Here is a 20,000-nt window from a genome sequence, read left to right on the forward strand (position 1 = left end):
TCCTACTTTCCTTCTCTCCTCTGCCTCTCCCTGATTTTTCTGTTCTTGTCTTCTTGTCTTTTCCTCTTCCTTTCCCTCTCTCCTCTCCTCTCTGCTCTGTCTCTCCCTCCCTGCTCATTATTCTGAGCGGTTTCTGCGATGACAGTATCTGGGCTGTCCGTTGCTTATTAAAAAATGAAAATGACTTCAAATGAGTTCATCAAGTGCTCCCTCTCCCCTCTCTCCTCTCATCAGGGAGGGAACAGACACACGGCAGAGAGAGACTACTAACAGACTGGAGGCTGCTGGAGGATGATTGTGTGTGTGTGTGTGTGTGTGTGTGTGTGTGTGTGTGTGTGTGTGTGTGTGTGTGTGTGTGTGTGTGTGTGTGTGTGTGTGTGTGTGTGTGCGCAAGTGTGTGTGAGAGTGTGTGTGCGTGTGTGGGTATATGCGCATGTTTCTGTGCATGTGTGTGTCAGAATGTGTGAGTGTGTGTGTGTGTGCGCATGTTTGTGCATGCACAAGTGTGTGTGTGTGTGTGTGTGTGTGTGTGTGTGTGTGTGTGTGTGTGTGTGTGTGTGTGTGTGTGTGTGTGTGTGTGTGTGTGTGTGTGTGTGTGTGTGCTCACGCATTAGGCTATAAGTGAGAGTCTATGTGTGGGCATATGTGTGTGCTTCTCCCTCAGACAGAAATGAAAAACCACCAGAATTAAGACGGTAATAACTCCATTTGAAACAACATCCTGCATGTCTTGAAACATTTTTTAATCTTCGGCAGTGCGAGCGTGCTTGCGTGTGAGTGTGAGCGCAGTTGTCGTGAGTGAGCCGGGCGCACAGCCACTTAAACAACACACGGCCTTGCCTTCGCCCCACAGTGCAATTAATGCAATAAGAAAAGAGAGCAGCACGACGCCATTAGTCTTTCAAAAGAATGAACTTTAATAAGGTTCTTTCATCAACCATGCAGATACACACATACACACACAGTTTAAAATGAAATGGCGGAGGGAGCAGAGAGGAGAGGAGAGAAAAAAAAAGAAGAAATAAAATACAGTTATTTCATTTCTTTGTGGGCTCGAGTGTTGAGATCACGGCAGCAGCCTCTACAGTAAGCAATGCCTTTTTTATTCCGACCGATTTTTTAATAGGCGTAATAACTTACGAGATTCTAGTTCAGTGCCTAGAGGACAAAAGCACTATTACAACATATTGCCAAATGTTTTTTACCAAAGTAGAAAACGATTTGAAGAGTATAAATCAATTTTTTTTGTCTGGCCGTTAGTGTAATAAAGATCACTTTTAATGCAACCTAATAGCAAACTGCTTTATACAAATTTGATATAAATGCGCATTAAATAGTTCATTAAACAAACTGTCGGCACACAGAGCGAAACAAGAGCCATGATGGAAAATGTCCAACTTGACTTACTATTGCTGCCATACAAAAACGAAATACAGCAACTACACAAATACTGAAACAGAAAAGAAGCTCTTTCTGGTTTTCAAAACAGCCCAGTTACATGTTGTACAATGTGTTCAGTGATGATGGTCTCCTGCAAATAGATTTTTCAGTGATAATTCAACACAGAGACCATAAGTCCAAAACTCCTGTATCAGTGATCTGTCTCTTTAGATAATGAACTAACACTGGAATACTTACTATGTTTGTTATATTTGTTTCGCACATACCGGTATTTTGTGGGATTATAACAGGAATAGGCAGTCTTTACTTAGTTTTGCCAAATGTAGTTATATGACAGTGTTAATTCAACACTTAAAAAGTCAAACCTACTGTAACACTCATTGTGTTTCTACTCTGAACTCTTGAATTATCACTGCCACATGTACTGTGTAATCTACGCTATGGCAGATCTGCTGTGGATTGAACACCAACATTGGCAACATTTGTTAAAGGAGATCTCACCTATTCCACTACCTCATAGACACCTCTTTAACACCAGCTATTAATAGGCTCACAATCACATATTGTGTAGCCTCTTACTGCAGATGGGGTCGCCATCGCGCCTATTCACTTTTTGCTGAAAATCACTACAGCATTGCCATGACATATGCTAAGACATAGCCATCACAATTTTGGTGACGGTAAAGTTATAACCTCAGAACCTTTAAGAAGTCAAGATCTCAACAACACCATGGATGGTAAAATAACATACAGGTACACAGTTTGTTATTCAAACCTGGTATACAGTACATCAAGTTATTGGATCCCCCACAATGTTAAGCCTTGATTCCTTACAGCAGCATCCAGAAATGCATCTTCAGCTGACATGTGTGACAGTGTGTCTAATTGGGGCTTTGACCTTGTGTGGTATTTCTGTGTGTGTGTGTGTGTGTGCGTGTGTGCGTGTGTGTGCAGGTGTGTGCGTTAGTGAGATTGTGTATGTATGTGTGTGTGTGTGTGTGTGTGTGTGTGTGTGTGTGTGTGTGTGTGTGTGTGTGTGTGTGTGTGTGTCACTGTGTGTGTGTGTGTGTGTGTGTGTGTGTGTGTGTGTGTGTGTGTCACTGTGTGTGTCACTGTGTGTGTGTGTGTGTGTGTGTGTGTGTGTGTGTGTGTGTGTGTGTGTGTGTGTGTGTGTGTGTGTGTGTGTGTGTGTGTGTGTGTGTGTGTGTCGCTGTGTGTGTGCACATCAAGGTAAGGGGGTTAGAGTAGACTTTATGAAGGTGTTGGGTGCTGCTGTGCCATTTTGAGGCAGCCAGACAGGCTAGACATTCCTCCTCTCCCCCAACCCCCGTCCATTTCATCTCTCTATCTCTCCACTTCCTCTGCAGTTCCCCTGAGCTAAAACCACGGTAATTACACAAGTACGTGAGATCTCTCAGAAGAGGAAAGGAGTTTCGAAAAAAGAATAATAATAAAAAATAAAAAAATTATAAAAAAGGAGAAAAGGAAAGAAAAGAAAAAAACAGCGAGCAACGTCGAGCGAAGAGGGGGCGCGGCACCAGCAGGTGGGGGGTCAACTGAATCCAAGGGGGGCTGATGGGCGGGTAGGTGGGTAGGCGGGTGGGTGGCTTACAGCATCTCCCCGGGTAACCGTGACAGGCAATCACAGCTTGCTTTTCACCGCGGAACCTGCTGAGAAGACGAAGAAGAGGAGAAAAGAGGGGATTTTAAAGAGACAAGACACAAGAGAGAGAGAGAGAGAGAGATAGAGATGGGGAGAGAGAGAGAGAGAGAGAGAGAGCGAGAGATAGAGAGAAAGACAGACAGAGAGATGAGATGAGATGAAAACAGGTCTTTTTTCATCTAATTACCATCCCTGCCAACGCCATTATCGCCACTGCCATCATCTGGGCTCAGGTGGGACAAGACGTTCAGGTGCACCGCCCAAACCCACCCACAGCTTAGCCGCTCCTCTCTCTCGCACGCACGCGCGCACACATAGCCATGCACTTATTCACACACACACACACACACACACACACACACACACACACACACACACACACACACACACACACACACACACACACACACACACACACACACACACACACACACACACACACACACAGCCATGCACTTATTCGCATGCACACGCATGCACACACACACACACACACGCACACACATACACATAAACACACATATAGACACACATGGATACACGCACCCACACATTCAAACACACACACAGACACATATACAAACACACACACACATGCACACACGCACGCACGCACACACACACACACACACACACACACACACACACACACAGCTCCACCCAAGCCCCTTTCCTTCCCCTTCCCTTTTCCCCTTCCCACCATGCCCAGCGTGCTGGATTACTTGGTCCCCTTGGAGGACTTGGTTAATAGGTGCTGCCATTACTCAGGGGGGAGTTAGGGAAATAGCGGCTATTATGACAATTATTAGTCCGGCATTCACGGCTAAGATTAGTCCTCGCTCGTCGCTCGCATCGCATTCACAGCAGACGGACAAATCAGCTTGATGGTGTAATTAGGACATACAGTGCATCGCGGGGGGTGATACAGCGACCCAATTGGCTGCTGGGATTTAGATTAGATTGGACAGTGGAGGAGGAGGAGCGGAAAAAAATCAAGTCAGTGGAAGAAAGCTACTGGTGAATGACATGCTACTACTGCTGTTGCTCTCATTTGGTTACGCACGCACGCACGCACGCACGCACGCACGCACGCACGCACGCACAGGTTAGTGTTCAAGTAGTAAAGCTACGAGCTACTCCACTGTCGAAGACAAAACCGATGAGCAGAGTCGGACAAACCAAGGAAAGTAAAGTCACTAATGCCATATAGCTGATCTACCGAGGTATCAGCTGGTTCAATGCAATGGCTAGAAGCCTAGAACTAATGCGCTGCAGGAATTTTACTTTCTGAACCTGGAATGTCCGCCTCTGCACACGACACAGACACAGAAACACACACACAAAATTTGCTACACCAAATACACTCTACATTTAGCTAAATATTAAACTCAACTCTCCAAGAGCTGAATTAACAGCCTTCCATACAGTGTATTTGGTCTCTAAATCCCTATTCAGATGGGACTGGTTTTAATGGGGGGGGACCTGGGGTAAAGTAATAATAACCGGGAAATGTAGTCTCGTCCGAATGTGCCATGTCAGTAAAGATCGCAGAGTATGTTGGTAAACTTTGCTGACAGTTTCAACTCAACGCTATAGGTAATGCTAATCCTGTGGGAATGAGACCCAATGAAAAGATGGCTGTTAAAGTGCATGAACCGCACATTGTAGTATCTACAGTAATCTTTGCTGGCTTGAAAAACATTACCACATTACAGTCCTGAAGTAAGCATTCCGTTTTCTTTTAGGCAATTATTCCAAATGGTCGCTGTCAAACTGTCGCTGTCACAATCATGAAGCAAGGTCAAATTGTTTAATGGGACCAAATGCCTCCATGGATTAATAATAAAATTGCTCAAAAATCAATAATATCTATTGTGAAGATGCCACGCACGTGACGACAAGACTGTCACAATGGTCTATGAAGATTTACCCACGCCACTTTCTGTTCATTTACTGATATCCAGTCCAAATCGGCCATTTCTATTTCATTCAGAGATAAAAAAAAATCACATTACCCCATGTCCATACATAAAACCAGTCCCGTCCGAATAGGGCCTAAGTCTTGAATTAACACTGCAGAATGCACTGTGTGTGCAGACAGACACATAGACGCGCTGATGGACACGCCATTCCTTTTTACCTGTCCAGCACTGCAGTGCACTGGGGCTCTCTCATTGGTCAGCAGAGTGAGCTGATGAAGAAGGGATGAAGGCGGAGGAGTGGAGGGTGGAGGGTGGGCATAAAGAGTTTGGAAGGGAGGGAGGGTAAGGGGGACAAACAAAGCAAAAGATTGGCCAAAAAAGAAATTCAGCTGACAAAGAAACTTGACGTGGAGGTAAATGCATGGTTTTATGAGGCATCAGTCAGACGTTTGAAGGCTATTCCAGGAAGACAAAGAGCCCATTCAGGAAATCATAAAAAACGACTTCGACCGGTGATTTGTTGACTTGAAAACGGCAATAAATGACGCCACAGGTTGTGTATTATGTTGATGCGGGTGAATGGTGATGGTGATGGATGTGGGTAATAATGACAAGCAAGACAAAACTCCCCCAAAAGAGCCAAAGAATTTACAATGTGTTTCCCTGTATTGTAGCGGCCACCACTCCTCTGTTTATCTTGGTAGATGGTGGTGAGTTTGAAGGGGCATAAATTAAAGGGAAGTGCCAGCCCAGCTGTCTGTACTTCTACTGGGCAAGAGAGCATGGCATGGACAGCGGTGGTTTTATCTATCTGTGGGGCCCTAGGCGAGATTTAGATATGGGGCCCTCTTGAATTATTGTTGTTGGTATTTACCATGGCGGGCCTGACTGGTGAATGGCCTTACAGATGGCACATTTAAGTCATTTTTGTTGGTATGTACCGTGGCGGGTAGCCAGACTGTGCCCTCCTAGTGACGCAACACCTTCAGCATTGTTTCTAGTCAGGCCAAGAGCAATACAAATATTGTGTCTGAGCTCCCGAAAAAAAACGGCAACTCCTCCCACTTTGTCGGGAAGCAAACAACCATTAGCAAACTAAGGGAGGCGGGTCAACCATGCCGTTTGGGAAATGTTAATTGTTATGTGAGTGGTCAGACGAAAGTCGCGTGGTCGATTTGAAAGTTGATGATAATCAGGCTACATGGCGGAGCCCCTGTAGAGGGTACATTTTGGTGGGGCCCAATGCAATTGCCTAGTGTGCCTATTGATAAAACCGCCTCTGCATGCATGGAAACCCTCGAACATAACAGGGCTGTACTCTACTGGTGCACGCTGTGCCAAAGTACCTGTCCATATAACTTAACAAGGGGGTGAGATGAAAGAGAGAAAAAAACACTGTGCTGCTGTGCCTTCCTGAAAACGCTGCTAAAATTCTTTTCACAGGCTAGACAGAAGTGCATTACAACAAGTCAGGCTGTCTGTGTGTCTGAACGGTTAGTGGAATTTTCAAGAGGTCCACTGACTGTTAAGAGCTTGCAAAAATATTGCTTTGTGTGTGTGTGTGTGTGTGTGTGTGTGTGTGTGTGTGTGTGTGTGTGTGTGTGTGTGTGTGTGTGTGTGTGTGTGTGTGTGTGTGTGAAAGAGAGAGAGAGAGAGAGAGAGAGAGAGAGAGAGAGAGAGAGAGAGAGAGAGAGAGAGAGAGAGACAGAGAGAAAGAGAGAGAGAGAGAGAACTGGAGAGTGATACAGAGAGAGCATACAAAATATACAGATAGAGCGAGAGGAGAGAGGTAGCATTAAAAAAAAAAGATGAAGAGAGATGGTGTGAGAGAGAAAGGAAAGAAAGAGAGAGGGAGGGAGGGAGAGAAAGAGAGAGAGATAAAGATAGATAGAGAGAGGGAGGCTTGTCTGGGTACTCACCAGGCTCAGGGGACTCAGCAGGGAAGTAGCGCGGGATATTGAGGCGATACAGCTCCTTGTCTGTCTCCAGGAACACACAGAAGATGACACGGTCCAGCTACAAAAGGAAAGGAAACGGCAACATTATGAAGGGAAAAAGTAAAAAATAGAAAACTATTAAAAAATACCTTATTATGACACCCAAGCAATGTCAACATTGCCATTCCAAAGACCGAATGACATATGGCAAGATATAAACCTCAATAATGTGTCATTGGCACGTCCTGACATGTGCAATAACATTCTTATGACGCTACTGTACATGACACCCTTATGTACACCATGTCAAATACATTTCTATCCACATTTATACAGCTGTGAACATACTCAGAATTGAGATGTGCTAACGCATATCTACACAAAGGCAGCAGTGAACCGCGATAAAGGTGGAAGTGATTTTCTCCCCCCACGAGGATCACACTCTTTTATATATCTTCAGACTGCTGTACCTTACTCATTTTCCAAGCTGCCGCTCACACATGCACGCACGCACGCACGCACGCACGCACGCACGCACGCACGCACGCACGCACGCACGCACGCACGCACGCACAGCAATTCGCCTCTGCATGAATCAGTTGGGTAACATTAAGAGGAGAGTGAAGTACGGTAGTTATCTCTTCTTTGTGTTGATTGTGCATTATGCCATTCAGTAAGACTCGTGCTAAGATAAACATCCTAAGCAAAAGCCAGAGCTCGACGCAACACAGCACGGCATCGTACCCACCCCCCCAACCCCAATTAGACTCCATTAGGCTTAATTACACGCCTGCTTCTGCACAGAACGTTCTGGAGAGCAAGTGTTGTTTGCAGACGTGTGACTATGCTATAGCCCATTTGGGTATTTGACTTGTTTTTTTGCTTCGGTTATACTGTAGGACGGCCGATTATAACAGTTTAATATCGTGTGCCATAATACAAAATATATTATGTTATTATATATTAATGAGGCACTACAGTAATTTTGTCTAGAGTACTATTGTTGTCAAAAAATACAGTACTGCATTTTGAAATTGTCAAAAGTACAGGAGCACTTCACTATTAAGAAATCATTATTTACTATAATTTTGTTTGCAGTACCATATTTGTCCATTACAAAATCCTTTCAAATTTGGTCAACTCCTTGTGACTGTTGTGACTGCATTTCAATGAGGATAACATCAATTCTTATGTGAGCATATGTGAGCTGTTACGGCTATTTGATAACTCTGTACATTGCATAACCAAATGAAGCATGTATATATAGTGTATATGTATCTGTGTGCTGAGATCAAGAGTGACTAACGCTCGCTAATATAGCTAGTGAAGTCAGACAGCACACTTTGACAGCAAGAATAAATTCACCATCAGTGAAAGAACATTGGGCAGCCAAGAGTGAGAAAAAGAGGAATTCAAATCTATTACAACTTTAATGTTCACAAGCTGTGGTGCAGCAGAGACCAACGGAAACCAGCAAACGTCCGTCATGAAGTGGTAAACCGTAAAGTACTAATGAAAATTCAGTACTTCAGTCTCACGCATTATGAGCCTTCCAAAGGATGTATCATGTGAGGACTTCATATACTGTAGGTTTCAACTGTTAATCTAGGAGCAGTCGAAGGGAATTGCACATGTTTTATGCCGATGCAAAATATATATTTTTCTTTTCTTTAAGGACTTTTGTGTCTTCATTTCTTGTAGGACAGTTGAGCGCACGACAGGAAGAGAGTGATGAGAGATGGGACAGGGCTAGCAAATGACCCAGGACGGACTCAAACCCAGGTCGCCATGGGCATGCTGTTCCACAGTGCCCCCCCCAAGATATTTTTCTGCATGTTATGTGCAAAATATACATGTCGAACGAGCTATCGAGAGAGTTAGCTGTGTTTGTTGAGCGGCCTCAAGCAGCTTGATTGCTTCAGTTGCTGTTCCGTAGGTCTGAACGCACAGCGAGAGTGTGGGTGAGTGTCAGTCGCTGCTGGACTGAACGTACAGCAAGAGTGTATGCATGTGTGTGTGTGTGTGTGTGTGTGTGTGTGTGTGTGTGTGTGTGTGTGTGTGTGTGTGTGTGTGTGTGTGTGTGTGTGTGTGTGTGTGTGTGTGTGTGTGTGTGTGTGTGTGTGTGTGTGTGTGTGTGTGTGTGTGTCTGCGTTTGCGTGTGTGGGTGTGTGTGTGCGTGTGTGTGTGAAGGAGAGAGCAAGCGAGAGAGAGAGAGAGAGAGAGAGAGAGAGAGAGAGAGAGAGAGAGAGAGAGAGAGTGTGCGCGTGTTTGCGTTTGCCTGCATGCGTATGTGTGTGTGTGACTCAGGCATCTGGAGGTAAACAGCATCAGCCATATGCTCGCCTTCAATGCACAGCACAGTCTGGAGGAAGTTTTCAGGTGGTGTTATACATCATAAACCTGACAGGTGCGGTGTGTCACCCCCTCCCTGCCGTGCCTTGAACGCTCGCTAGTCTATAGGCTTCTCTCGTCTCGTTTGGTCCCCGTCTCGACCACGGGCATCGAGAAAGCGCCGCCGTGATGCTTGAGCTGACAAACCAAAATGTGTCAGAGGCCGTTGCCAAGTTTAGAAATGTTCAATTTGTTTTGTTTTGGCTGTGTCTCCGGTGCAGTCTGTCTGGACATGTCTGTGCTGCTGATTCCACTGACTCCCCTCCTCCTCTCCTCCTCCTACCACTAACCCTATCTGTCTATCTGTCCCTTCCTCTACTCTCTTCCCTTCTAGTCACTGTAACTCTTCCCTCTTTCCTCTCAGTCTATGCCTTTCACTGCTGCTACAGCGAGTATGTGGGTTGTGAGGTGAGAATGGAGGCTGGTGGGTAGTAGTGGTGGTGTACAGCAGTGATTCCAAGCCAGGGGTACGTGAGCACACTGTAGGGGGAACGTGGAAAAAACGTAATAACAACAAATGTATGGAGCATAGTCACATTTGGATAGAGAAAGACATATACCATACAAACCAAACCACAACCTCCACTCAGTACATACAATGAAATGAGAGCCCAATTCTGGGCCACCCCTGTCCCTGGGCCCAGTGCTTGATGGGGATTGGCTGCTGGAAGATGTGGGATTAGGATTGGTGGTGTAGGGAGAGACAAGCAGAGTGAGGTTGCCCAGTGAACATGTAGGGAGGTTGGTGGGTGTGGAAAGGATGGAGCTTGGGGAATTATGACTCATCCGTTTTAAACTCGGTAGTAGGTAAACCCGAGCTAGTTCCCCTAACATGTGTTATAAATGTGTTCTATTGCAACAGGACAATGCAAATTTCTGAGCACAAGAACTCGGACTACACCAAACTGCTCCGAGTTTGTGTTTCGGAACCCCGATTTGATTCTACTGCCCATTCTACTGCAATTTCCCCTCGACACAGAGGTTGAGATTTTGCCAAGTCAAGACCACAAAAGCACGAGCCATTAAGGGCTGGTGGCATAGGGAGAGTTTGACTGGTATATAGGGAGACAGTGTAGCTTCCACTCCTCCAGCAGTGCTCATTGAAAAACATGCAACACCCTCAGTGTGACTACTGCATCAGTGTGACTACCCTCAGGACAAATAAAATAAAAATAAAACAAAGGGTTGACAAGTGGGAATGGAGGGAGAAGTTAGGGCTTGTAGTATTGAGGGAGCACGTTAGGTGGAGAGAGGTTGATAGGGAGAGGTTGGTGGTGGAAGTTGTGTGGGGATTAGGTGCTGGTGATGTAGAGAGAGGCCGTCTGGAAGGGTGCTGGTGAATGTTGAAAGGCTGGAGGTTGGGAAATTAGGGTCTTGGGGTGGTGATGGGGATGCGGGTTGGGTGGTGAGAGGTTGATAGGGAGAGGTTGGTGGTGGAAGTTGTGTGGGAATTAGGGGCTGGTGGTGTAGGGAGGGTTGTTGAGTGGGTGCTGATGTTGGGTGCTGGTGGGTGTTGAAGGACTGGAGATTTAGGGGAATTAGGGACTGGTGTCGTGGGGAGAGGCTGGCTGGTAGGGTGAGGATGTAGGGTGATTGTGGTGGTGGTGGGGATGTGGGTTGGGTGGATGGTGAGAGGTTGCTGGGGAGAGGTTGGTGGTGGAAGTTGTGTGGGGATTATAGGGGCTGGTGGTGTAGGGAGAGGCTTGCTGGTAGGGAGACGGTGGAGTGCAGCAGCAGCAGCAGCAGCAGCAGCAGCTAGGGGTTTAATTAGGAGGCCTTAATTAGGCTGTCTTTGTCACACCACACATCAGTGGCACACACTCTGGAAGAAGCGAGAAACAGCTCAGCGAAAAAGAAAAAAAAGAGAAGAAGGAAGCAAGAAAAGCAACTGATGAGGAGAAGAAGAGAAAGTATGGAGGAGGCGGGAGAGAGAGAGGGAGAGAAAGAGGAAAAGAGAGAGAGAGAGACGGATATACAGACAGACAGATAGATAGAAATAGGGAGAAACAGACAGAGAGAAAAAGAGAGCGACAAAAAGACAGCGCTAAAAAAAGAGTAAAGGAGAGAGAGAAATAGAAAGAGAACAGAGGCAAGTGACGATGGGAAAAAAGATGAAGGGACAAACAACAATATGTGATGAGAGGGAGTATGGCAGTGGTTTAGAAAACAAGAAAACGTGGAGATAGAGTGATACAATTGGAGCGCAATATGGAAAGGGAGAGAGAGAGAGAGAGAGAGAGAGAGAGAGAGAGAGAGAGAGAGAGAGAGAGAGAGAGAGAGAGAGAGAGAGAGAAAGAAAATGATATTCTTTTAGCCACACCACTGTGCTGTGGGTTCCTGGTATTTTTTTGCATTTACATCTGAGGGATTACTGTGTGTATGTTTGTATAGGATAGAGAGGGAAGGGGAGAAGAGAGAGAGGGATAGAGATGGAGAAAGAGAGACACACACATAGACAGAGAAAGAAAGAGAGACAGACAGAGTGAGAAGAGAGAGTGAGTTAGAGAGAGAGAGAGAGAGAGAGAGAGAGAGAGAGAGAGAGAGAGAGAGAGAGAGAGAGAGAGAGAGAGAGAGAGAGAGAGAGAGAGAGAGAGAGACCATCCTGTATCTTGGTGAGTTCTGTAGTGTATAGATGTTTGTGTGGCTCTCCATTGGTATGACAGCAGCTCAGTTATGATCCAATTAAATACAACTAAGCTCTGTGCACACACAACAGCAGTTAAAAAGTGTGTGTGTGTGTGTGTGTGTGTGTGTGTGTGTGTGTGTGTGTGTGTGTGTGTGTGTGTGTGTGTGTGTGTGTGTGTGTGTGTGTGTGTGTGTGTGTGTGTGTGTGTGTGTGTGTGTACGTGCGTGCGTGCATGGGTGTGTGTCTAAGTGTCTGTGTTTGAAAGTGTGTTTGTGAGGACTTGTACGTGTATATGCATGTGCTGTATGTATGCATGTTTTTATGTGTGAGTGTGAGTGCATGAGCGCGCAGAGAGAGAGTGTGCGCGTCTATGCATGCATGCTTGCAAGTGTGCAAATGAGTGTGTATGTACAGTACAGCATGTGTGTGTATGTGTGTGCGCGTTCGTGTGTGTGTGTGTGTGTGTGTGTGTGTGTGTGTGTGTGTGTGTGTGAGTGAGAGAGAGAGTCTGTGTGTGTGTGTGTGTGTGTGTGTGTGTGTGTGTGTGTGTGTGTGTGTGTGTGTGTGTGTGTGTGTGTGTGTGTGTGTGTGTGTGTGTGTGTGTGTGTGTGTGTGTGTGTGTGTGTGTGTGTTTGCATGTGTATGTGTGCTTGCATGTGTATGTGTGCTTGTGTGTGGTCTGCGTTGTTTGAAAAGCAGAGAGTCCCAGAGAGAGTACCGCCTTCCCTTTCCCTCTCCCTTGAGTTCCCCTGTGTTCTCTTGGAAGCCAAGTCTTCGACAGCAGAGACAAAACACACCTGAAGGGAAGAGAGGCATGCCAGCCAGATGGAGAGGAGAGGAGAGGAGAGGAGAGGAGAGGAGATGAGAGGAGATGGAGAGGAGAGGAGAGGAGAGGAGATGGAGAGGAGAGGAGAGGAGAGGAGAGGAGAGGAGAGGAGAGGAGAGGAGAGGAGAGGAGAAAAGATGGAGAAGAGAAAAGATGGAGAGGAGAGGAGAGGAGAGGAGGGGAGAGGAGGTGAAGAGGAGGAGAGGAGAGGACATGGAGAGGAGAGGAGAGGAGAGGAGAGGAGAGGAGAGGAGAGGAGAGGAGAGAAGAGGAGAGGAGAGGAGAGGAGAGGAGAGGAAAGGAGAGGAGAGGAGAAAAGATGGAGAGGATAGGAGAGGAGAGGAGAGGAGAGGAGAGGCACACAGAGACAGGGAGAGAGAAGGCAATAACACCATGCACATAGAGTACACACATGTACAAACACACACACACACACACGCACACACGCGCGCACAAATGTACATATGTACATACGCACGCCCGCACGCACACACAGGTGTATTGACATCAGAAGAAAAAAAACAGAAACACCCTTTCAATTTTGTTTCCGCTCTCTCTGCCACACACAAACACACCACCAAGACTGTGGTTTAAAGCTTCAAACAGATACTCACACATACTTTACACATGTACACACACACACATGCACGCACGCGCACGCACACACACACACACACACACACACACACACACACACACACACACACACACACACACACACACACACACACACACACACACACACACACACACACACACACACACACACACACACACACACACACACACACACAGAGAGAAACAGAAACCCCACCTTGTCATGATACTGTTCCAGGAACTTCCTCACAGTATCCAGGGCCACATCTACTGCTTCCTTAGGAGGGTAGCCTACACACACACACACACACACACACACACACACACACACACACACACACACACACACACGCACGCACGCACGCACGCACGCACGCACGCACGCACGCACGCACGCACGCACGCACGCAGACACACACGCACACAGATACAAACATCAAGAACGGTCAAAGCATTAGTGCAACATTACACACAGTTTATTCATACACACTCACTTGCATACGAAAGTGTGCACGCACACAGCCACTCACACACACAGACACACATACAAACAGACACAGATACACATGCACATCCTCACAAGCACGCACGTATGCACGGACACACGCACACACACACACACACAGCTTGTTTGCAATACAAGCAGTTACAAAATATATTCGGGACTGCACTGTTGAATTTCACCTAGCAGATCCTTTTTTAAAAATCCTAATGGCTATTTGGGTAGAGGGTATTTGATCCAGTCCCTGCAGTCATGTGGGGTTACTGCAGGTGCCTTTCTAAAGGGCACTTCAGCAATGGATGAAGGCATAGAGGACCACCCACATCATTCATACTGCTACGTATGAGATTCGAACCTGTAACTTTCCGCCAACAGCCGACGCATGCTCTTGGTGACATTGTAAAAGACATTGTATAGAGCAGCAGGCAGAGCCCCTTATAAAACCCCATGATGCAACCACCATGACTCATGGAGCAGTGCCACGTAACAGCAGTGGCGCACAACACAACACAGCACAGCACAGCACAGCACAGAGAGCAGCAGAGGTGGGCATTGCAGACATACAAAAACAGCTCATTCAGTCAGACATACGCACAGACAGTACTTTTGCCCTGGAGGCAGACGAGGTGATGGAGGAGTCTGTATGATACAGTACTGTAAGTAGACTACACTACAGTTTAGAGAATGACAAAATATTTAATATAAAAATAATACATAAATAAATAAACAGATACATAAATAAATAAATATTGTTGTAATTATTTCAGCTAGTGCAGCTGAGTCCATTCTATGACTCTGTAGGCCAGGCTGTCTATTGTGGGCGGCAATACTAACAGGGTGAGAGAAGAATGTGGAAAATATTAATACACAGTAGAGGTTCTAGCCATTTGGGGGCCCTAGGTGAAATATAGACATGGGTCTATGGGTCTAGCCTCGTGACGCCGTCCTCTGTACTCCACCTAAAGATTTTCGCTCCGCACATCGTCTGGCAAAAGCCTCAAGCTCGGTTCTCTCAGTGTTCCGCCAATCAGCAAACAGTTGAGAGTGGTGACGTAGAACTCACCCGCGAGCTCCGTTACTGATTGGTTAAGGTAACTATATTCACACTTTCGTTTTGTTATTTGTATGCTTTTGCGATGCTATAACGTAACAGGCATGCTAATAAAGCACAATATGGGTTTTAATTCGAGTTTGGAACTTCAATTAATTTAAATGATAGAATAAGATCAGACCATCTCCCATCGTCCACGGAGACGGATTCCTCATGGCTTTTGCCAGACTGATTGACGGAGTCAACAGTCGGCTATTCGCCCAGGCTACTATGGGTCTGCACTGTTTCTGTATATTACTCGAATCATTTTTGCAAGTAGAGAAGCTGTGTAGAGGCATTATGTGACTCTGTATGCTGTATGCACCTTTTCAGAAAATTCTGGGAAAACTTCTGCAGTTTTCTCAGAATGGCATTGAGGTCCGGAAAGAGTAAAACAATAAAATAAATAATAATAATAAAAAACCTCTTCAGCAAACATCAATGTGCTTCTGTGTGTGTGTGTGTGTGTGTGTGTGTGTGTGTGTGTGTGTGTGTGTGTGTGTGTGTGTGTGTGTGTGTGTGTGTGTGTGTGTGTGTGTGTGTGTGTGTGTGTGTGTGTGTGTGTGTGTGTGTGTGTGTGTGTGTGTGTGCATGCGCATGTGTTGTGTGTGTTTGTGTGTGTTCAGTCAGTGTTTGGACTGGGTTGAGGACATTTATTTAATTTTAGACCCTGTTTTAGCTTCTCTAAAAATAGGAAGTCCCCCCCACACACATCCAATAATGTCCTCGTCAGTCAGTGTATGCTGTATACACACTTGATGCCAGAGCTTTCTGCACAGAGGATGATTCAGAACTATCCACTAAAGGTTTTAAGCCTCTTCCTGTGTTGGGTCAATAACTGGAGGGTCAAGCTAAGAAGAAAAACAACAAACATGCTGTTTCACGACTTTGCTACCGGGTCCTTGAAAATGTATTTCACTGTGTGTTACAGGGAGGATTTTATATGTGCCTGCCTGTATGTATCTGGGAATAGGTTTACATTCCTAGATATGTGTGGGTGGATGTTGATAAAAAAAAACTGAAACTGTAAATATCTGTATGAGAAACAGACTGAAACTGTGAGCTCAAAGTGAAGAATGTGTGCATGATTGCATGTGTGCATGCACGTGTGTTTGTGTGTGTGTGTGTGTGTGTGTGTGTGTGTGTGTGTGTGTGTGTGTGTGTGTGTGTGTGTGTGTGTGTGTGTGTGTGTGTGTGTGTGTGTGTGTGTGTGTGTGTGTGTGTGTGTGTGTGTGTGTGTGCATGCACGTGTGTGTGTGTGTGCATGCACGTGTGTGTGTGTGCAGGCACGTGTGTGTGTGTGTGTGTGTGTGTGTGTGTGTGTGTGTGTGTGTGTGTGTGTGTGTGTGTGTGTGTGTGTGCGTGTGTGTGCGTGTGTGCGTGTGTGTGTGTGTTAGCCTGTCTGTGAATGTGTGTAGATGAAACTCTAGAACATCTAGAGCTCTAAAAACCAGGATTGCAGAGCACAGAAGTACCATTAGATGTAAGAATTGAAATGATCCTGTAGCAGCTCATTTTGTGGAGTTTAATCACCCCATTTCTATATTAAAATACATTGGAATCGAGAGGGTGACTTTGCCCCCTGTGGGGGGGGGGGGTGCTAGACCTGTTATTATCAAGAAGGGAGCATTTTTGGATTCACCATCTTAAAACTCTAGTACCTCACGGTTTGAGTGTAGATTTTGATTTAAAATGTTTCTTGTGATTGACACTTGACATATGGACCTACTATGATTAGCTGATATTATTTATGATGATACATTTGGATTGATGCTGTAATAATGTCTTTTGATATTTTTCTTTTTCTCTCTCTGCTTTCTACAGTTTTTTTGTAAAAAATAACAGAATGTAGTACTATTTTTTTTTTTTTATTTAACCTTTATTTAACCAGGAAAAATAAACCCGTTGAGATTAAGAACCTCTTTTACAAGGGTGTCCTGGCCAAGTGGCGGCTCAAGTTACAAAATTAAAATTACACAGTTGCATTAAAATAACAAATCAAGTAAAATAAAACGTCAATTGAAACAGTTACAGACAATAGACTCTGTCTCAAGTGATCTCATCTTGGAATTAAAATCGTTCAATGGAATCAGATCTGTTAGTTTCAAGTCCTTTTGCAGATTGTTCCATGAGGTAGGGGCTGAAAACACAAATGCCCTCTTCCCCAGTTCTGTGCGGAAGCAAGGGACAGAGAGTAACAAATGGCCTTTAGAGCGCAGACCATAAGACTCAATATTCCTCACTGTGATTAGGCTGCAGATGTAGGGTGGCAGTAGTCCGAGTATTGCCTTGTAAATAAATGTATACCAGTGAGTAAGTCTCCTGGTAGTCAGTGAAGACCATTTAACTCTGGCATAGAGTTCACAGTGATGAGTTTGGGCCCTACAGTTAGTGATGAACCTCAGGGCACCATGATACACAGAGTCAATCTTACTCAGACATTGGGATGAAGCATTCATGTACAGCAGGTCTGCATAGTCTAAAATGGATACAAATGTTGCAGAGACAGGTGCTTCTTAACATGAAAGGAAAAACAAATTTTATTTCTAAATAAAAAACCTAACTTTAGTTTAAGTTTCCTCACAAGATTTTCAATGTGGGCTTTGAACGTCAAAGTATCATCAAGCAAAATACCCAGGTATTTATACAAACGTACCACCTCAATTTCAGTTCCCTCAAGGGTGAGTACTGAGGGGATGATTGATGGTACTTTCCTTGGCTTTGAGAACAACATTTGCTTAGTCTTATCAGCATTAAGAAGCAATTTTAACTGTAAAAATGTCTGTTGGATTACATCAAAAGCCTTCTGCAGTGATTCAATAGCATTAACGGCGGATGGCCCGAAGCAATAAATTATTGTGTCATCAGCATAAAAATGCATGTTCGCATCAGACACATTCCGACCCACATCATTTATGTACATGATAAATAAAAGGGGACCTAAAACCGATCCTTGTGGCACCCCCTTGTGGACACTGACAAATTCTGAGTACAAGTTATCGTGTTTGATACACTGGGACCTACCACTTAAATAATTTGTGAACCAAGAAACAACATGATCTGAGAGAGAGATGTGGACAATGAGTGAAACCACTTATGTTGATTGTTATGTGATTTTGATGTCCAATCCTTCATTGTAACCAATTGAACACTAATTGACACCTATCTGTAACCTAATTATGTGTCAGGTGGGAGCAATTGAGCTTCCCCTTTAAAACGGTAATACCTGTTATTTCACAGGTGACCTGAGGAAGGCCGACAGGCCGAAACGTTGTCACATTAAAAAATGTTTATTTAACTTGAGAGTGTGCGGCACTTCTCTTCTCCTGCGTGTGTAGATGAAACTCTAACATATCAGCAGTTTTAACAAGACCTTCACTAACAATGCTGCACATTCTTCACCATGGTGTGAATGAAGATAAACTCTCAGTGAAATGGATGGCTAAATGCTACAGGAAAGGACAACACAACAAAAAAGGCTGGCATTAACAACTAACAAAGACAGGTCAATGCAATCCAGTGTTGTGAGGAATGTGTGTGTGTGTGCGTGTGCGTGTGCGTGTGCGTGTGTGTGTGTGTGTGTGTGTGTGTGTGTGTGTGTGTGTGTGTGTGTGTGTGTGTGTGTGTGTGTGTGTGTGTGTGTGTGCGTGCGTGCGTGCGTGTGTGTGTCTGAAACGCCTCACATCTGCTGCCACTAAACTGGTCTATTTGATTTGCAGCTGCACGGCCGCCAGCTAAATGGTTAACAACTGATTGAGGTTGACATGAAAATGTGATATTCAAAACAAAATAAAATAAAATAAAATAATATTAAAGACAGGTACAGCATGTACTTTAACAGTTTCAAGAAATAGTCAGACATCATATTCGACTCAAAACTGGTGTTTTATTTCCAACTATGAAAACACGTCAATAACAACGTTTCTTAGAGTGCTCTCTCTCTCTCTCTCTCTCTCTCTCTCTCTCTCTCTCTAGTACAATAACACCCCTTCTATTCTCTTTTCTGGAGAATAATTTAATCTTTTTTCTTTGACTAAAGAAAGCCTTTTCTCACACACAGTACAGACTTCATTTGTTTCATCTGACCTTGACCATAACCGAATCATCATAACGCATCTAGAGCTAGAATCATGTAACATTAGAAGAGCTTTGCTGCAAAATCACTTATATCCATTACGGAATATTTTGGTAAATTGACATGTTTGCATTAGGCATTGCATTGCATTGCAATATGCATTAAATATAGGTTTAAAAAGTATGGGTAACACTTACTTAAAGCCCATATTTATAGCGCATTATAAGCGCATTCATAACAAATTATAATGCACATTATAATTACTTACAACATATCATGACCACACTCAAAATGCTTCATGATGCTTTATATTAACAGTTATGAATAACCATGAATATAGCTTATAATGCTTTATAAATCAGGGTGTCATGAGTGCTCATGACTAGTTATAAACTACAGTCTGCCTGATGGGGCTTATAGTACATTATGAGTACCTACAGTATACCCCTCTATGCACAGACCTGGATGATAAACTGTCATAAGGGCTCATAAGATGCTATAATGTTCCATGTGATCATCATAAGTCGTCAAAGTGTGCTCTAAGTAAAGTGAAGTTCATATGGATGCATCTATAATGCACTGTATAATGCACATCTATAATGCATCATAATGTACTGTAAGCCCCACCAGGCAGCCTGTAGTTATTATAAAGTAATGAGCACTCACAACACCCTTGGATTTATAAAGCATTATAAGATAGATTATTGGTAATTCATTACTGTTAACATGAAGCATCATGAAACATCATGGGTGTAGTCGTAATGCGTTGTAAGTAATTATAATGTGCATTATGTAAGGGTTAACGTTCGGCGAGAAGGTCGCTACCGTGGAATAGCAGCACGACAGAGAGAATCTTTAGACCCCGACGCGGAGCGGAGGGGTCTTGTTCTCTCTGAAGTGCTGCTATTCCACAAAGCGACCGACTCGCCGAAAGTTAACCCGCTTATTATATGGATATACTTAAATGATT

At 44.6% G+C, this 20,000-nt stretch overlaps 1 protein-coding gene across 4 annotated transcripts in view; it reads right to left on the reverse strand.

The window, feature by feature from the left end:
* Positions 1 to 2,530: 2,530 nt before the first annotated feature.
* The window catches only part of macrod1 (mono-ADP ribosylhydrolase 1), a 143,915-nt gene continuing 126,445 nt past the window's right edge, over positions 2,531 to 20,000 (reverse strand). The window contains exons 8-11 of one of the 4 annotated variants that reach the window (XM_063190815.1): positions 13,581 to 13,654; positions 6,906 to 7,002; positions 5,205 to 5,255; positions 2,531 to 3,069 (exon numbers count right to left, since the gene is read on the reverse strand). In XM_063190815.1, coding sequence (XP_063046885.1) covers positions 5,236 to 5,255; positions 6,906 to 7,002; positions 13,581 to 13,654 — 191 coding nt within the window. In that variant the 3' untranslated portion in view covers positions 2,531 to 3,069; positions 5,205 to 5,235. Of the gene's footprint in view, positions 3,073 to 5,204; positions 5,256 to 6,905; positions 7,003 to 13,580; positions 13,655 to 20,000 lie in introns of all 4 variants that reach the window. The other 3 variants (XM_063190814.1, XM_063190812.1, XM_063190811.1) reach the window with 3 other exon arrangements.

The sequence above is a fragment of the Engraulis encrasicolus genome, chromosome 23, assembly GCF_034702125.1.
Source record: "Engraulis encrasicolus isolate BLACKSEA-1 chromosome 23, IST_EnEncr_1.0, whole genome shotgun sequence".
Classification (NCBI taxonomy): domain Eukaryota; kingdom Metazoa; phylum Chordata; class Actinopteri; order Clupeiformes; family Engraulidae; genus Engraulis; species Engraulis encrasicolus.